At 40.4% G+C, this 17,613-nt stretch overlaps 1 protein-coding gene across 9 annotated transcripts in view; it reads left to right on the top strand.

The window, feature by feature from the left end:
- LOC129671296 (sodium channel protein type 3 subunit alpha) overlaps positions 1-17,613 on the top strand; it is an 84,235-nt gene that overhangs the window by 52,852 nt on the left and 13,770 nt on the right. For 8 of the 9 annotated variants that reach the window (XM_055600099.1, XM_055600103.1, XM_055600100.1 and 5 more), the window contains 3 exons: positions 341-495; positions 1,202-1,375; positions 16,867-16,989. In XM_055600099.1, the coding sequence (XP_055456074.1) occupies positions 341-495; positions 1,202-1,375; positions 16,867-16,989 (452 nt within the window). The remainder of the gene's footprint in view (positions 1-340; positions 496-1,201; positions 1,376-16,866; positions 16,990-17,613) is intronic. The other variant, XM_055600096.1, reaches the window with a different exon arrangement.

Below are 17,613 nucleotides of genomic sequence, written 5' to 3' on the forward strand. Positions count from 1 at the left end.
ACTTGCATGACTGGCTTTGCTTCCAAACCAGTGTGATGAAATGTACTCTAGTTTTCTTAGTGGCCTCAAGGCAAAGAGATTTTAAATTGTATTGAAAAAAAAAAAAAAGCTTTTATAAATGTTTTTAAACAAATGTGCAGAAATTTCATAGATTCTGAGCCTGTATGTTTAAGTATGACTCATATATAACAGAGTGTCAAGACAAAACTAGGCAATAAAGCAGCCAGTTACATATAAAATGAACTGAAATTGCGGTGAGGAAGAAGTAAAAGTGTTACTGTTTCACACTAATGATCAAAGTATATTTTTCATAATTTATTATATTAATACTGCCTTTTAGGATGTATTAAGAAATTCCCTTTCTGCCAAGTTAGTACAGAAGAAGGCAAAGGAAAAATCTGGTGGAATCTCAGGAAGACCTGCTATAGCATTGTTGAGCACAACTGGTTTGAGACGTTCATTGTCTTCATGATTCTCCTCAGCAGCGGCGCTCTGGTGAGTGAGTGTGTCCTGGTAATAATCCAGTTCTGCTGAAGTAGCCAACTCTGGAAATACTAGAAGTGTCATCTCAGTTTAGAAATCAAAAGAATAGGTACATCTTTGGCATGTAGAGCTGGGAACTCCCCACAAAATTTTGTTCAAAACAGATGAAAACAGCCAGAAGGAATTTCACATCTGGTGGTGGCCCACCAGATATTTTCATCACTGTCACACCATTTGAGAGACATTCCCCTAGCTGTGCTAGAATCCCAGTCAGTGTCACCCAGTCTGCCCTAATAATCATATTTTGAATTATCTGTTGATTTTGCTTTCTTTAAGTGAAATAAACCTATTCTTTGAAAATAAGAGATGGAATCACAGAAAATACTGTTGGAAGAAGCCAATTCTGTCTCTTATGAACTGAATGTTTTTAGTGCATCTTCCATGACCTGAAGCCTGCCTCTTTACAGTGACTGAGGTAGACATTTCTGGGTGAGAAGTAGAGACAAAGCATACAAAAATCAATAAAGATGCTGGCATTCCTATGCCAATATTTCCCAGCCAACTTTAGCCTTTAGATTCTGTCTGATGAAAAATATTTGTGTGATATTAGCCAATACTCCTCCAAGGGTTGCATGGTTCTCAGTATTAGACTAAAAATATTTTTAAGCATTTTGGGAAAGCAGGTCATGAAGATAAGTGAAGTTTTCTTGATCCACAGGCTTTTGAAGATATATACATTGAGCAGCGAAAGACCATCAAAACCATGCTGGAGTATGCTGACAAGGTCTTCACTTATATCTTTATCCTGGAGATGCTTCTCAAATGGGTGGCTTATGGGTTTCAAACCTATTTTACCAATGCCTGGTGCTGGTTGGACTTCTTGATCGTTGATGTGAGTATCGGAAATAATCTCTAGGAATTGCTTTTTTAAGAACGAATTTCCATAGTTCATATACTTCTGTGATTGAGACCTCAACACTGAGAAACTTCTTTCACTCATACTAATGTAACTGTGGAGATTAAAACAAAACAAACAACAACAACAACAAAAAAAAAACAACCAACAACAACGATAGATAAAAACCTGTGGTAAATTCCATCTTGAAGGCGTGAGCAGTAGCTTATATGCAAGAGCAGAGGAAGTGCCATAAATGTAGAAGTGGTAAGAGAAAAAAAGCATGGAGCCTGGTCTGTGCCACAGGCAGACAGTTGAGATTTTGTCAGACATAGGGTAAGTAAGTCTACTAGCTGATGGATTGGATGTAAGCATTTAGCTTATTGACCGATCATTTAAAAATCTCCAGGAGACACAGTCATGGTAGATCGTAGGCCAGGAATTTTGAGATTTGTGCTTTAAGTCCTGGCTAAAACACCTGTTACTAAATAATAATAAATTGACTCACTTACTATATTCCTTCAGTCGTATATCTACAGAGACCACAAAGTGCTTCTCTATTTTTAAATCAGTAGTTGGGTATCCTGGTAGCTAGCGAGATATTTACCATGAAAAGAATAAGACAAAGGTCTGCTCTGACTGAGTGGAATCGGTCTGGTTTGGGATCTATTTTATATTTTTAGTTTAAATAATAGAGACACAGTAGAGACATAATGGTCATCTGGTGCCCCGGAGTCTGCTATGTCTCACTGTAAAAGGCCTTACAGTCTCCCAATGAAACAAGGGGCTCTAGGCCCTGTCTTCTGGATCATTTTAGCAATTTTAGCAAGCCTGGGTCTGCCCAACTACTCCTACCTTTCTTTTCACATACGCTCACTCATTTCATTGTTCTGCAGCCCTAATGTGTTCAACCCTCTGAGTTTATCAGAAATATGCTAATTTCTTTTAACATACCGTAATTGACTTCCAGTTCTCTACGGCTGGCCTTTCATGAATAGTGGAGAATAATCTTAGGCTGTCCTGAAAAGCTCTGCTCTTAGGAAAGTCTAATGCTCTTGGTTATGCAGCTGGAATGGATCTTTAAAGCTGGCCTTTATTGCTATCTAGACATTAGGAAACTGAAGTTTAAATAATTTTCCTGAAATGACTGCTAATCGCAAAGCTGACACTTGTGTCCGTATTCTCTGATTCTCGATCCAGATTACTTTCTTCCTTCTATGCTCCCTGTCTAGATGTTCATAGTTTATTTTTGTTATGTATGACAATCATTTACTAATAAGGTAACCTCATGATTCCTTTTTTGTTTTTACAGGAAATATTTTTTTTAATTTTAATTTTTATTAATTACACATTATTCACTTTGTATCCCCCCCATAGCTCCCTCTCTCCTCCCCTCCCAATCCCCCTCCCTCTCCCTTCTCCACCCATGCCCCTCCCCAGTCCTCTGATAGGGGAGGTCTTCCTCTCCTTCCTTCTGATCCTAGTCTATCAGGTCTCATCAGGAGTAGCTGCATTGTCTTCTTCTGTGGCCTGGTGAGGCTGCTCCCCTCTCCGGGGGAGGTGATCAAAGAGCAGGCCAATCAGATTATGTCAGAGGCAGTCCCTCTTCCCATTACTATGGAACCCGCTTGGACAGTGAACTGCGATGGGCTACATCTGTGCAGGGGTTCCAGGTCATCTCCATGAATGGTCCTTGGTTGGAGTATCAGTCTCAGAAAAGACCCTTGTGCCCAGATTTTTTGGTTTTGTTGCTCTCCTTGTTGGAGCTCCTGTCCTTTCCAGGTCTTTCTATTCCCCCTTCTTTCATAAGATTTCCTGCATTCTGCCCAAATGTTGGCCATAAGTCTCAGCATCTGCCTCGATATCCTGGAGGGTAGAGCCTTTCAGAGGCCCTCTGTGGCAGGCTCCTGTCCTGTTCCCTGTTTTCTACTTCTTCTGATGTCCATCCTCTTTGCCTTTCTGAATGGGGATTGGCATCGTAGTCAGAGTCCTCCTTCTTGATTAGTTTCTTTAGGTGTACAGATTTTATTAGGTTTATCCTATGTTATATATGATTTCTTTTACTTAGAAAATAGAAATATGATACAAAAACTTCTCAAAAGCAATGGTTTATAATATACTTAAACTATGTAATATAGATATTTTGGTATTTTCTATTGAATACTACTTGAAAGAGCAAAATAATTATGCCAAAATTATTTGTCTTTCAGTGAGTAAAAGAACAATTACTAGATTTAAACTGATATTTAAACCCTTCCACTTCTAGGCAAATTGTTTTATTTTAGATTTCCATCTCTTAATCCCAAACAAAATCTGAAATATATAAATTCATGGCAACAGTTGATAACAAGTTATCTTCAGAGAACTGGATCAACTGCCTTAAATTATAATATACTTTAAATTAATACCAGTTTTCAACTAAATATCCTTTTTTATTATTGTCCTTTTCATGTGTACGGGAACTTTGACGGTGTATATGTCTGTGTACCATATGTGTGCCTGGTGCCCACACAGGTCAAAAAAAATCAGATAACCTGGAATTGGCATTAGAGATGGTTGTAAGCCTACAAGTGGATGCTGGGAATTGAACTCAGTTCTTCTGGAACAATAATCAGTGCCCTTAGCTCCAAATAAAATATCTAAAAGGCAAATTCTTGGTCCTGTATCAAACAGCCACAGAAAGGTAAGATTTGCAACAAGAAATATTTCCTATCTTCAGAAAATTCATTCACATACTTGAAGCATATAACTATATTTATTTTTAACCTCCTAAAAAAATTAACCCACTTACTTAGTAAATCTATTTTAAAATTTTATAGGAGACTCAGAATATTGTAGATGAAGGAGATAGGTGAGGACAGGCTAACTTCTAGCAGAAACTGTACTCCAGCGGGCAGGAAGTAGGATAAATAAGCTCCAATTACTAAAACAAAAACATCTAAATGGAGGATTACTGCTGTGTAACAACAAGGAGTCATGGGACAGGGTGTGACTCTGGGTTGGGAGCAGAAGTCATTGTCAGCTACAGTGCAAGTAGCTGACCCTGAGAGTGGGTCAGAGAGAGGCAGCCTCCATTCAAAGGACTGAGGGAAGAAAGAAAAAGAGTCACTTGGCTCTAATGTGGAGATGAGAAGTGGAGATGCAATCGACAAAGAAGAAAACTGCTGTGCTAGCCTGGGATGAAACACGAGGAGAAAGAGAGGAAGTGAGTCTGAAAGGTACTGAAGGCCTCACCAGACTCTATAATGATATATGCACTACATGTTGACACTTACTATATGGAATTATGAGAAGAAGACTTGTAGGAGAGAGTCATGCAGAGATGTCATCAACATCTTCAAGTGATGACATTTGGAGGGAGGAAGGTAAATCATGGAGTGGGAAGGAGGATGAGGAAGTTGCTTCAGTCATTCAGTAAAGGAGATTTTTTTTTTTCTCAGACCAAGGCCATGACTTACTGATAAGCATGGTATATGGAATGAAGAAACAAAATGGATTCAGGACACAGGTTTCCCTTTGCCTTGAACACATGAGTATCAGGCAGAACCAGCAACAGTGATGCGGATTATCAGAAAACAAGTTTGGCACAGTGGATGGAGAGTGGCTCAGGAGGGGTGTATTTTCCAGATGGTCAGGAGTAGATGGTGAATTCCCAGGACTCCATGAGTGAATTTAGGTGTTACCTGGCTAAGGATGCTTTTTGAAGCTACAAACATGCTTTAACTCCTAGGCAGAGATGAAAATTAACAAGAGAGCCCAGAACTAAAATCTGTACTTAAACATTAAGATGTTGGGCAAGAGGTCTAGCCCATAGCAGCTCAGTCTCCAAGTGGGTTCCCTAGTAAGGGGAACAGGGACTGTTTCTGACATGAACTCAGTGGCTATCTCTTTGATTACCTCCCCCTGGGGGGGTGCACCCTTGCCAGGCCACAGAGGAAGAGAATGCATCCAGTCCTGATGAGACCTGATAGGCTAGGATCAGATAGTAGGAGAGGAGGACCTCCCCTATCAGTAGAATAGAAGAGGGACATAGGGAGAGATAAGGGATAGAGGGTGGGACCAGGAGATGAGGGAGGGGCCTACAGCCAGGATAAAAAGTGAATAAATTGTAATAAATAAACAAATTATACATATATTTTTTTAAAAGATGTTGGGCAAAATAAACAATTTTTCAAATGAAACCAGTAAATTAGACTGAGTAACAGTAACTAAAAAACTATACATGGGACTTTTTAAAAGGAATATGATTATACTTCACTAAGGTTTCAGGAGAGTTTAGAGTTGTAAGTAAGTAAAAAAAAAACAAAAAACAAAAAAAAAAAAACCCAGAAACTAACATATAGATGGCAGAGGTCAATGGTATTCTGGATGTCACATGGAAGTGATGAAAAGAATGAATAATCTGATAGGCTAGCAGAAGAGGAGGACCTCCCTTATCAGTGGACTAGGGGAGGGACATGGGAGGAAAAGGGATAGAGGGTGGGACGGGGAGGGGATGAGAGAGGGGGCTACAGCTGGTATACAAAGTAAATAAATTGTAAAGAACAATAATCATTATTATTATTATTAATTTTAAAAAAAGAATAAATAAAGAACGGAGATAAAGAGGTCCACAGCAAACATGATGATTCAACTTAGAAGCAAGAAGGCCATCTTAACTTGTGTTTTTCTCTACCACAATATTGAACTAGACAGGTCACTTTTTCCATTTGTGTAACTTTTTATTATCAAAATAATATCATCCTATAATATACTGTAATATTCCAAAACTATACACACTATTTTTACCTATGCTGGTAGATTAAATGCATAACTTAATTAATATTTACTTCAAATTCCTTGAAAACAACCAGAATCCATATGGTTCTTGCGAGTTTTTATGCAAGCATAACATCATAACATCATCCATCAGCAAACTCATCTTCATCACTTGTAATTATAGACATCATAAACAGATGTAATCATTCTCGCAGTCAAATCAACACTTCAAATTCAGGTTGCACTTGATTAAAGATGATGTATCCATTAACAAAGACACTGTGATTTGTTTTGTAGCATAAATAGCATGCAGTGTGATTTTGTTGTAATCACCTTAAGGGATTAAAGGAGCAAATATGGAGTGATCACATGTTTCAAAGTGCTCATTTTTTTTAATCTTTTAAATTTATTTTTCTTTTATTGAAAGTAGTACAAGAAACGAATTCCTTTTTATTAAGCCTGATTTCTTTTTTTTTAATATTTTATTATTATTATTAATTACACTTTATTCATTTTGTACCCCCCATAAGCCCCTCCCTCCTCCCCTCCCAATCCCACCCTTCCTCCCCTTTCCGCATGCATGCCCCTCCCCAAGTCCACTGATAGGGGAGGTCCTCCTCTCCTTCTTTCTGATCTTAGACTATCAGTTCTCATCAGAAGTGGCTGCATTGTCATCTTCTGTGGCCTGGTAAGGCTGCTCCCCCCTCAGGTGGAGGTGATCAAAGAGCAGGCCAATCAGATTATGTCAGAGGCACGAAGTGCTCATTTTTAAACAAACAAAAATAGTCTTTAGAATGTTTATGAAAAGTTTCTGTGGAAACCATGATGTCTAAGTACCATACTGTACTCCCCAAGTGGTCAGTACGCTTGCATTTTCATAACTTTCGAAGCCTTGTGATTTCTGAAATCAAGTCCACAAAGACCAACAAATGTAGTATAAAAGCTTAACTCTAAAGTAGAAAACACGTTAAAATGTAGTGGTATAAATTCCCATTGTTACTGGTGGTGAGTAGTGCAGGGAGGGGGATGGGTGGGAGGCATGGAAGTTCCCAAGACAGCTGACTGAGTCTTCCACCCAGTGTTTTCTAGTTCTTGTCACCAGTAATGAAATAAGCAAACAATGGAAGACAGAACAACAATCAATTGAGAGAAAATGTAGTATAGTACAAAGTATACACTTAAGAACTGATTGTGGGTGTCTGAAGAGAAAGGTGCAAGGTTGGGGCTGAAGTTTATAGAAGGCATGAGGCTAGTAGCATGAATGAGGCTCTGCATTCAAGGAACCAGGAAAGGAGAAAGAGAGAGAGGGAAAGAGGGGGAAGGAGGGAGAGATGGGTCATTAGGATTTGGATAGTTCCTTTTGGCAAACTTTAATGAGAAAGAATTATCAGTTCAGGCAAGGAGAAGACATGGGATTCTAGAAACGTGTTGGGATTTTCCCACAATTGTTGCCTTAAAGTTTTCTGGGGAAACACAGACAAATATCAGTTCGTATTTGGAGGCACTAAAGATGGAATGAATTATGATTTCCTCAAAGTCCTATTCGAGGGGAGTGAGTTTACTGGAATTTTCTTACAGAGCACAGGTGAGGGGTTTTAAACAGGAGCACAGACACGACAGCAAAGTCCTACCCCATCATAGATGGAGGCATCATGTAAACTGTGGAGCACAGTCTGCTTAAAAATAATCATTTGCTTTTTATATAACCCCAAATCCCATACATGTGAGGGAAAGGGCAGAACAACAGTAGTTGGACTCTCAGGTGAGTCTTCTGACCATCTCCTCCTTTGACTAGGGAGTGTCATTACAATTACCATTGGTCTGTCAACCATTGCAGTGGTTACCAGAAGCAAAGTCCAATAGTCCCGAAAAAGCACCACACAACACCCTATTTTTCTGCTTTTATGTTTTCTGATGACATAATATGAATGAAGGGAGTAGATAGTTTTGCAAAGCTAATGATATGGAGATGTTATTATAACGAAGCAAAGGACAGCGAGTGGTCTTCTGGGCTTCAGGATGGTCCCAAGTGGTTCTGTGTGCTATTGCTCTAATTCAGCTCTGAGAATTCAGCTGCCTATTATTATTATTATTATCATCATCATCATCATCATCATCATCATCATCATCATCATCACTATTTCTCCCTATGGTCACAGGACAAATTGGGGATTCTTTCTCAGTCTCAATAATAAAAAAATAAAAACAAACTCAAAATAATGCTCAGGGACAAATTTATTACTGTCTCAGAGAAATACATAGGGCAGGCAAGGGCAGGCAACTGTGAATCATGGCATCTTCCCAGAAGGAGATGAAGAAGAGGAAGAGAAAAAGCTACCTTTTGAAAGAAGTGACATAGAAGAGGTTTGGGGAAGGCTTTAGAAAAAGAATGAGAACACCCAAAAAGCCGGGGAAGCAAGCCCAGCCTTTGACCAGCTTCTGAAAGAAAAAAGAAAGAAGAAAGAAAGAAAGAAAGAAAGAAAGAAAGAAAGAAAGAAAGAAAGAAAGAAAGAAAGAAAGAAGAAAAGAAAGAAAGAAAAAAGGAAGTTCCCCCCACCCCCTTTCTTAAATTGAGACTCAGAAGAGCAGACAGGCCACAAGACAAGGGGAGTCACCTGTTAGCCCGATGGAAGGTCTTCAAGTGGCTTAGTGGGACAAAGGTTTCTGGGGGCGATAAGTACATCACCTCCTTACAGAAATAATTATTCTTCTCATCTCCTTGTCATGGCTTTAGGGGAGCCAGTCTTCATGAGAGGTGATCTCCCAGCCAGGCGATTGACAAATCAGGCTGGATTAGCTTTTAAGGGAGGAAACAATAGTAGATCATGGTGCTAAGTCTCCACCCAGAGCCAGAGGAATAGTGAATTCCTTTGACTAGGAGCAAATACTGTTTCCTTAATGGGCCTCAAGGGAGCCCTGCTATATGCTCAGTGGCCTTCGAGATTATTGTAACACACTCTTCTTCAAGAGTGGAGGCCCCAAATACCCAGGGGTATATACCTAGATCTCGAGGTTCACAGACTGGACAACATCATTCTAGATTGGCTATTTTTCTGGCCAAAACATGAAAGCTGGGCAGTTTCTCCATTTTACTCAAAGTTGCATGGGAAAAGTTTCATGAGATTAAAAAAAAAGTTTTTATTTTCTACTAACTCACTTAAATGCAGGATGGAGAAGAGAGAAACAAAACAAGAATCAAAATTAATCTCCTTAACCCATAAAAAAAGGAATGTAGGCACTAAAATAATTTAGGAGATGGGCTGAATATATACACATATGTATAAATATATACAATATATATGTATGTGTTTGTGTGTATGTGGATCTTATCTATATATTATATATAATAAACTATAAAACATATAATTTTGTATATATTATCAAGCATACAATTATAATTTGGTGTACATAACAAACTAAAATATATGTAGCCACATATGTGTCTATATGTATATATGTAGTCATTTCTACCATGAATTCAGAAATCCAATTCCAGAGTATTCAACAGAAGGAATTAATGTCTGTCTGGTCTGGAGTTTTAGTCACAACTCCACAGGAAGCCTGCAAACAGGGTGTTCATTTCAGTCTAGAGAGATAAGAAACTGGAGCTCCCTCTGGCATTCACCGCCTGTGGCCAGGATAGAATCAAAGTCATTTCCTGTTTCTTGCCAAGCCCAGGAATTAGAACTATTAATTTTGGAATCCCTGCCGCTAAACCCATCTAACCTGTCTTCATCCTGTGTACCCTGCAAGCTGAACTTCCAGGTTCTGTTTCTCTGAGAAATGTTGATCTAACCCACGTGTCACTCCAAGGCTTTTGTATTCTTCATTGGAAAACCTCAATTGCACGAGCCACCGAAGAGGCTTTGGTTGTGTGACAGGACAATGCAAATAGTGTGGACTAGGAATCTCTACTCTGGTCTCTTGAGCAAGTATGCCGTTCCATTCCACCTTCCTGTGAAGGTGCACTTCATTTGACTGTCTCTTAAGGCTAGACAGAGTAGATGAAGGCGAGCAATAATATTCAGCCTCTGTGTATATAGACTTGCAACTTTCTGTATAGTGTCATCCTGTTTTCAAGAAACCTAGTGGCTCCAGGCCCAGAGCCTTTGAGTGCTCCTTAAGCTGCTTTCTCATTTGTGTAGAGGTATGGGTCTCTGCCACTTTGCCTTTAAAGAGAAAGTCATCATTTCTGGGCTTCCTATTACCCAGAATGTATCAATCTGTTCGTTGTCTCTTCTTCTATTTCCTTTTCTATATTCCTTTGTCCCCCTTTTCTTTTATGAATTTCATCCCAATGGGGAACATATGTAAATATTTACTCAAAAGATAGGTTAAAATGTGAATTTAGAAAGAATCTTTGTGTCTTTGTTTGGCTGATGAGGGAAACCAAGGTAGGAGCTCAAGGCAGGAAGCTGATACAGATGCTGTAGAAGATGGCTGCTGTTTGTCTTGTACTCCACATTACAAGGAGTCTAAGGAATGCTGAGTTTAGGTTTCTGTTTACCTGATGACAGCCTTTCCGTTCAAGATTCTTAGTCAGCAACTGTCAGCAACACTGCCATTTAGGGTGACCTGCTTTGTGACGTAACACCACCTTAACCCCTTTTCTTTTTTTTTCTTTGTTTTTTTTTAATTAATTACACTTTATTCATTTTGTATCCCCCCCATAAGCCCCTCCCTCCTCCTCTCCCGATCCAACCCTCCCTCCCCTTTCTGCATGCATGCCACTCCCCAAGTCCACTGATAGGGGAGGTTCTCCTCTTCTTTCTGATCTTAGTCTATCAGTTCTCATCAAAAGTGGCTGCATTGTCCTCTACTGTGGCCTGGCAAGGCTGCTCCCCCCTCAGGGGGAAGCGATCAACGAGCAGGCCAATCAGACCAATCAGATTATGTCAGAGGCAGTCCCTCTTCCCACTACTATGTAACCCACTTGGACACTGAACTGCCATGGGCTACACCTGTGCAGGGGTTCCAGGTCATCTCCACGAATAGTCCTTGGTTGGAGTATGAGTCTCTGGGAAGTTCCCTGTGTTCAAATTATCTTGTTCTGTTGCTCTCCTTGTGGAGTTCCCATCCCCTCCAGCTCTTACTATTTCCCACTTCTTACATAGAATTCCATTCACTCTGCCCATCAGTTGGCCATCAGGCTCAGCATCTGCTTTGACAGTCTATACTGCAGAAGCTTTCAGAGGCCCTCTATGGCAGGTTTCAAGGTTGTTTCCTGTTTTCTTCTGGCTTTCAGAGGCCCTCTGTAGCAGGTTCCGAGGTTGTTTCCTATTTTCTTTTTCTTCTGATGTCCATCCTCTTTGCCTTTCAGGATGGGGATTGAACATTTTAGTTAGGGTCCTCTCTTTTGCTTAGTATGTTTAGATGTACAGATTTTAGTGGGTTTATTCTATATTGTATGTTTATATGAGTGAGTATATACCATACATGTCTTTTTGCTTCTGGGACAACTCACTCAGGATGATCCTTAACCCCTTTTCATTCAGTCCAGGAACCAGCTCTTGAATTAGGAAAACAGTCTTCCAGAACATGCCCATAGGCCAACCCAATCCAAACAATTCCTCGTGGAGACTCTCTTTCCATGTGATTTTCAATTGTATCAGGTTGACCATTTAACCATCATACCATGTCTCAAAACAGATTTCTAAAAATTCTTAGTATTCTTTTTTTTTTTTTTTAATTGCCTTTCAAATGTCTGTAGTGGAAAGTCTCACACCTGTAGAGTGTGAAGACAGCCTGCCTGTGGTAACTGTCGCCCCGCTGATCACTGGAGTCGCTAATCTGGCTGGCAATTTTAGTAAACTCCAAACAATCCCCCTCCCCCCCCACACAACCAAGTCTCCAAGACCCCTGTATAAATTATGTAGCAAGCGAATATAAAAACTAAATCAACTACCTTAGTGATTATTATTCTTTATAGTGGGTTTTCTCTTCATTCTCTTGTGCTTTTTATGTCTCTCAACTATGTTACCAAACAATGACTTCTCCAACTTTATTGTTTCTTTTTATTCATTTCGTTTTCCAGAAAGTGTTTTTTTTTTTCTTTTAATAAGGTGTTGATGGGCAGATTCTGTAATTCCAGTTTCTGTCATTATGAAAACTGTCATTCTACTTTCAGTGGGAATGGTTCTCAATTTTAGACTCAGTTTCCAAGTGTGTTCTCTAATAAGGGGAGCAGGGACTGTCTCTGACAAGAACTCAGAGGCCAGCTCTTTGATCACCTCCCATTCAGAGGAGCAGCCTTGCCAGGCCACAGAGGAGGACAATGCAGCCTGTCCTGATGAGACTTGATAGGCTAGGGTCAAATAGAAGGGGAGGAGGACCTCCCCTATCAGTGGACTAGGGGAGGGACATAGAAGAAGAAGAGAGAGGGAGAGCAGGATTGGGAGGAGAGGAGGGAAGGGGCCACAGCCAGGATACAAAGTGAATAAATTGTAATAATAAATAAATAAAAATTAAAAAAGCATAAACACACTACAGAACATTTTAAAAGATCTAATATGTATTTTTTTTTAAGTTAGGATGTTTTTTGGATTGAAGTGCATCATCAAAATATATGGAGGTGATGCACCAGTTCTAATCTATTAGCTGTTTCTATTGAATTTAAGTGTTTATCCTTAGCCATCTTAAAGGGACAGTGACGCTGCATTGTTCACTGATGGGTCACAGGGCTTCTGGGTGTTCTTCAGAGCTATCATTCCCGCCTTCCACATGATTGCGTCTCAGGCTCAACTGATACGCAAGTGAAAAAATGTGCGACCACGGCTAAACCATGCTGTAAAGCCCCTACCACGGAGGTTTATCATGTACTGTGGCATTTGATCACATTCATGTAGATTATGTTAAAAAATTCCATTCGTTTGAACTCGTTACCTCCCAGTTTGTACATGTTAGCAAGGAATGCTTCCTGTGATTTCTGCAAAAGAAGATCATAGAAACAATTTGTTGCAAGTTGGACACAAGTAAAAGTAAGCAACATCCTGGGTTTGTAAACAGAGAGGCCAGATCTATTAAGATTGTAACAATCTTATCAGAGTGATTCACATGAAAAATAACCATTTAAATTACTTGATTAAACAAATCCACAGTCAATATCTGACCCCCCCCCATTTTTAAAATTCTCTTTTTATTCTCCTAAATAAATAAAATTCATTACAAATCCCCACAATTTTTGATGATCTGCCCTAGAAGATTCATATTGTAGTAACATGGGGCTAAAGAAATGGCCCGGGCAGTGAGCTGCTTGCCATAGCAGGGAGACCTGTGTTCTGAACTCCAGCACCCATGCAAATGGCCAGGTGTGTTTGCCTGTACCTGTAGGAACCAGAGAATCCTGGGACTTACTAGGTGGACAATATAGCTGAAGCAGTAAGCTTCACTTTCAGTGTGTGACCCTGTCATAATAAATAAAACAGGGAGTGATTATGGAATGCACTCGATGCCAATCTCTGGCCTACACACACACACAAACACACATATGTGTGTGCATATATATGTATACATGCACACACACACACACACACACACGTGTGAAAAATAATGTTTCACTGCTCTCATTTTGCCTGGATGCAGGACTGGCAATTTGCACTCTGACCTCTAAATTCCATTAGAAGAAGCCTATTTACTAACAACTTCACAAGCAACATCGCCATTCAAATTCTGAGTGAGTAAATGCCAGAGACACATTGAGGCTTTAAAGCCAAGACTTCTGATGTTTCCAGCACCCACTGGTCTACACATAAGAAGAAAGGGTATTCCTTTCCTCTTAAAGTATGAGCTGATAACCTTCACGGTCATGAAATAGGTGCAGCCACTTCCATGTAAAGTCCTGGTCTTTTTTATCTCAATTTTTTTTAATTTTATTGTATTGTATTCACTTTACATGAGTCCATGTCTAATGAAGTTCCCACTTCCCTTAGACCCTTATGAAGCCTAAGCTGCCCATCTGCTACATCTTTGTAAGGGATCTAAGTCTAGGTCTTGGTTGGTGCTTCAGTCTCAGCAAGGCATTCTGGGCCCTGGTTAGGTTGGTTGGCTCTCTTGGTCTTCTTGTGGAGCTCCTGTCACCTCCAGGTCCTTCTCTCTTACCTCCCACTTTTCCACAAGATTCCCTATGCATCACCCAATGTTTGGCCGTGAGTCTCGGTATCTGTTTTGAGGTGCTGTAGGGTAGAGCCTCTCAGAGGACAACTGTCAGGTTCCCATCTGCAAGCTCAGCAGGGTATCATTCTTAGTGTCAGGGCTTGGCACTCGCCCATAGGGTGGCTCTTTGGTTAGGCCAGGCATTGGCTGGGCATTCCTTCAATCTCTGCTCCATCTTTATCCCTGCACATCTCGTAGGCAGGGTAAATTTGGTGTCAAAGATTTTGTGGGTGGGCTAGTATTCCCATCCCTCTACTAACAAACGAGTCTAGTTGTGAGTGTCCTCTTCAGTCTCTATGGTCTCTGCTACTAGGAGTCTCTGCTTGGGTGCCCCTCATATCCTCCCACAAGCCTTCCCTGACTTAGGTCTCCAGCTTGTCACAGAGATACCCCAACCCTCAGTTTCCCTTTTCTCTACAGGCCTTCTGTCCTCTCACTCTCACTCTTCCTAGGTCTGATCTCCACCCTCAACACTCTGCATCTCCTACCTTGTTCCCTCTCTTCATCCACTGCCTTTATCTATCCTATCTCCACGTCTGAGTGAGATTTATGCATCCTCCCTTGGATCCTCTGTTACCTATCTTCTTTGGGTCTGTGCCTTGTAATATGCTTATCCTGTACCAAAAAAGGCTAATATTAAATAAAGGGCTTGGTTGGGAGGATAAGAAGACTTCAGACTGTGTGGTGGTAGTGCTCGCCTTTAATCCCAGCACTTGGGAGGCAGAGACAGGTGGATCTCTGAGTTCAAGGCCAGCCTGATCTACAGAGCAAGTTCCAGGAGAGCCAACTCTACAGAGAGAAACCCTGTCTCAAAAAACAAACAAAAACAAAGAACTCTTCAGATAGTACTCCAGGATAAGATTTAAAAGTTGTTAATGTCTCCTGAGATAAGTCCAGAACCCAGAAACCCATGTGTTTAATTAACAACCTTTCCAATCTCCCTGATCCTCTATAGCAGCAAGTCCAAGTCACAGATAAAGAGCGTCATAAATTATCTTGTCTCGGATCAAATCTACCTTTGGTGTAACTTATTCTGTTACACTTTATGTGTGAGTGAATGCTTAATCATTCAAGGAAGGGACAGTGGCTGCATTTGCTTTTAAAGACCCTATGTTGCCCGTGATGCCATGTGGTCTTAAGCAGATCACTGACTCCATCTTGCCTCAGAGCATCACAGGGAGATTTCATTTAGTCTCCCAATTGCTTTTTACACAGAAAATTAATTCCTCAGGCCCTCAAGCCATTGAGTTAATACAACGAATTAAAGTTTCTCAAAAACAGAACTTTGAAGAGTTAACCACACAGGCATGAGAAAGTAAGTGGCCGCTGGGGTCATTGTGTGTGTTCTGATTCTGATGAGGAACACATTTTTTTAAGTGGATGTAAAGGGTTAAAATATCAGATGATTTGGCTTCCGGTCACCTCCAACCTCACCCCTCCCTGGCTTTCTATTATTTATTTTTTTTTTAATTTTACATGTATAGGTGTTCTGAATGCATGTATGCCTGTGTGCCACATGCGTGCCTGGTCCCCTCTGGAGGCTAGAAGAAGGCTAGATCCCCTGAATCTGAAGTTACAGGTGGCTGTGACCTGCCATATGGGTGCTAGGAATTGAACCAGGATCCTCTGGAAGAGCAGCCAGTGCTCCTAACCAGGAAGCCATCTCTCCAACCCATCTTTTTTCTTTATTTCTCTCTTCCTTCCTTTCTTTTTTCCATCCTTTGTTCCTTTGTTTATTTTGGTTTTTGTCAGGATACTTGTGCTGAAAGTGACACGCATGTACTCATCCAAGTACATTGAAAGAAAAATCAAACCAAATGGCTTCCCTACCCCCAAAAGGATGTGTGCCATTTCATGTTGCATGTATTTAACTAAAATTCAACATAATAACAAGTATCAGGAAGATATGTGATCACCGTGAATAAGAAACATTGCATCCTCTTCAAAAATCCACTTGAGATGAAAAGTTTCAGATAAATGTGTCCTTAATCAGTGCATTGTTCTTTTGAATTTTATAAGTGATAGGCTAATTTATCCAAAGAGGAGACAGTGACTCCAGTAATGTATACCTAACCAGACCATATTACGTATGTTAAGAACAGAGTTTCACCCAAGCTAATAAAATGCTGATGATATGATATGGAAGGAGAGATTAAACACCTAGCCAGCTGACCAATCCTGAAACCTGGCAAATACCTCTAGGATTCACAACCTTAACAACATAAAGTTCAGGAGAGCCATTCTAAGTTTTATTTGGCACTGTTAAGCAAAGGTATATGAGGGATCGGGGTTTTGAACTAAGTCCTGAGTGATCAGTGGTAAAAATATACATACTTTGTAAAGAAGCCTGTGGCACGACCTAAGTGTTGATAAGGATGGACACCTATCACATTTTACAGGTAAAGAAAGAAAGCTCAGGATGAGGCAGACAGTGTCAGATGGTACAACTGTGTGGACGATGAAGCTGGAAGGGTTATATTCGTGCTTTAGTTGGCTCTCACCAAAGAATGGACAGCACATGCCGTGCCCTTTACCTAACGGTTTACTTTGTAGATTAACAGTTTATTTTCCATCTACAGGTTTCCTTGGTGAGCCTGGTAGCCAATGCTCTTGGTTACTCGGAACTTGGTGCCATCAAATCCCTACGCACACTGAGAGCTCTGAGGCCTCTCCGAGCCTTATCCCGCTTCGAAGGCATGAGGGTAAGATGATTCAAGGGTGCGCCCTAAAACTCCAGTCAGTTAGATGCAGCCAGTGACTCAACAACATGGTAGTATCTCCACAGAATTAGATAACTCAGGGCTAAAGCCAAAGAGAACAGCAAGCCTTTCTTCTGGAAACTCTATTTCATTTAAACACCTCCCCCTCCGACACACACACACACACACAGATCCATGAGCTATTATTTTCATTTCTCAGACAATTTGGAATGACTGTTGACAACACTTATCCTACCAAAGACTTCAGTAGATACATCTGAAGTCCTTAAAGGGTATCAATTAAAAAAAAAAAAAAAGAAGTAAAGTGATTTGAAAATGCTTTATTTCTTGAATTTAGGTAAATCGGAGCATTCAGCAAAAAAACAGTACATCCTTCACATCCAAAGTGAGGTGCTAGGATAATTAGCTATGTATTTTTAACGAGCCTGGCTTTGCTTCAACGGATCTTTTAAGCACATATACCGAGTGAGGTTCACTTTTTCCATAGCCTTAGCCTTGTCCTCCTCTGCTCTCTTCCTTAGCGAGTATATCTTGTCTCACAAGATAAAACGCTCGGCTGCCCGCCTTCAGAACTGCTTTGCACAAAGGCCAGCTTTGTTTAATCTG

Source organism: Psammomys obesus, unplaced genomic scaffold (genome assembly GCF_907164565.1).
Source record: "Psammomys obesus unplaced genomic scaffold, mPsaObe1.curated_primary_1811, whole genome shotgun sequence".
Classification (NCBI taxonomy): Eukaryota; Metazoa; Chordata; class Mammalia; order Rodentia; family Muridae; genus Psammomys; species Psammomys obesus.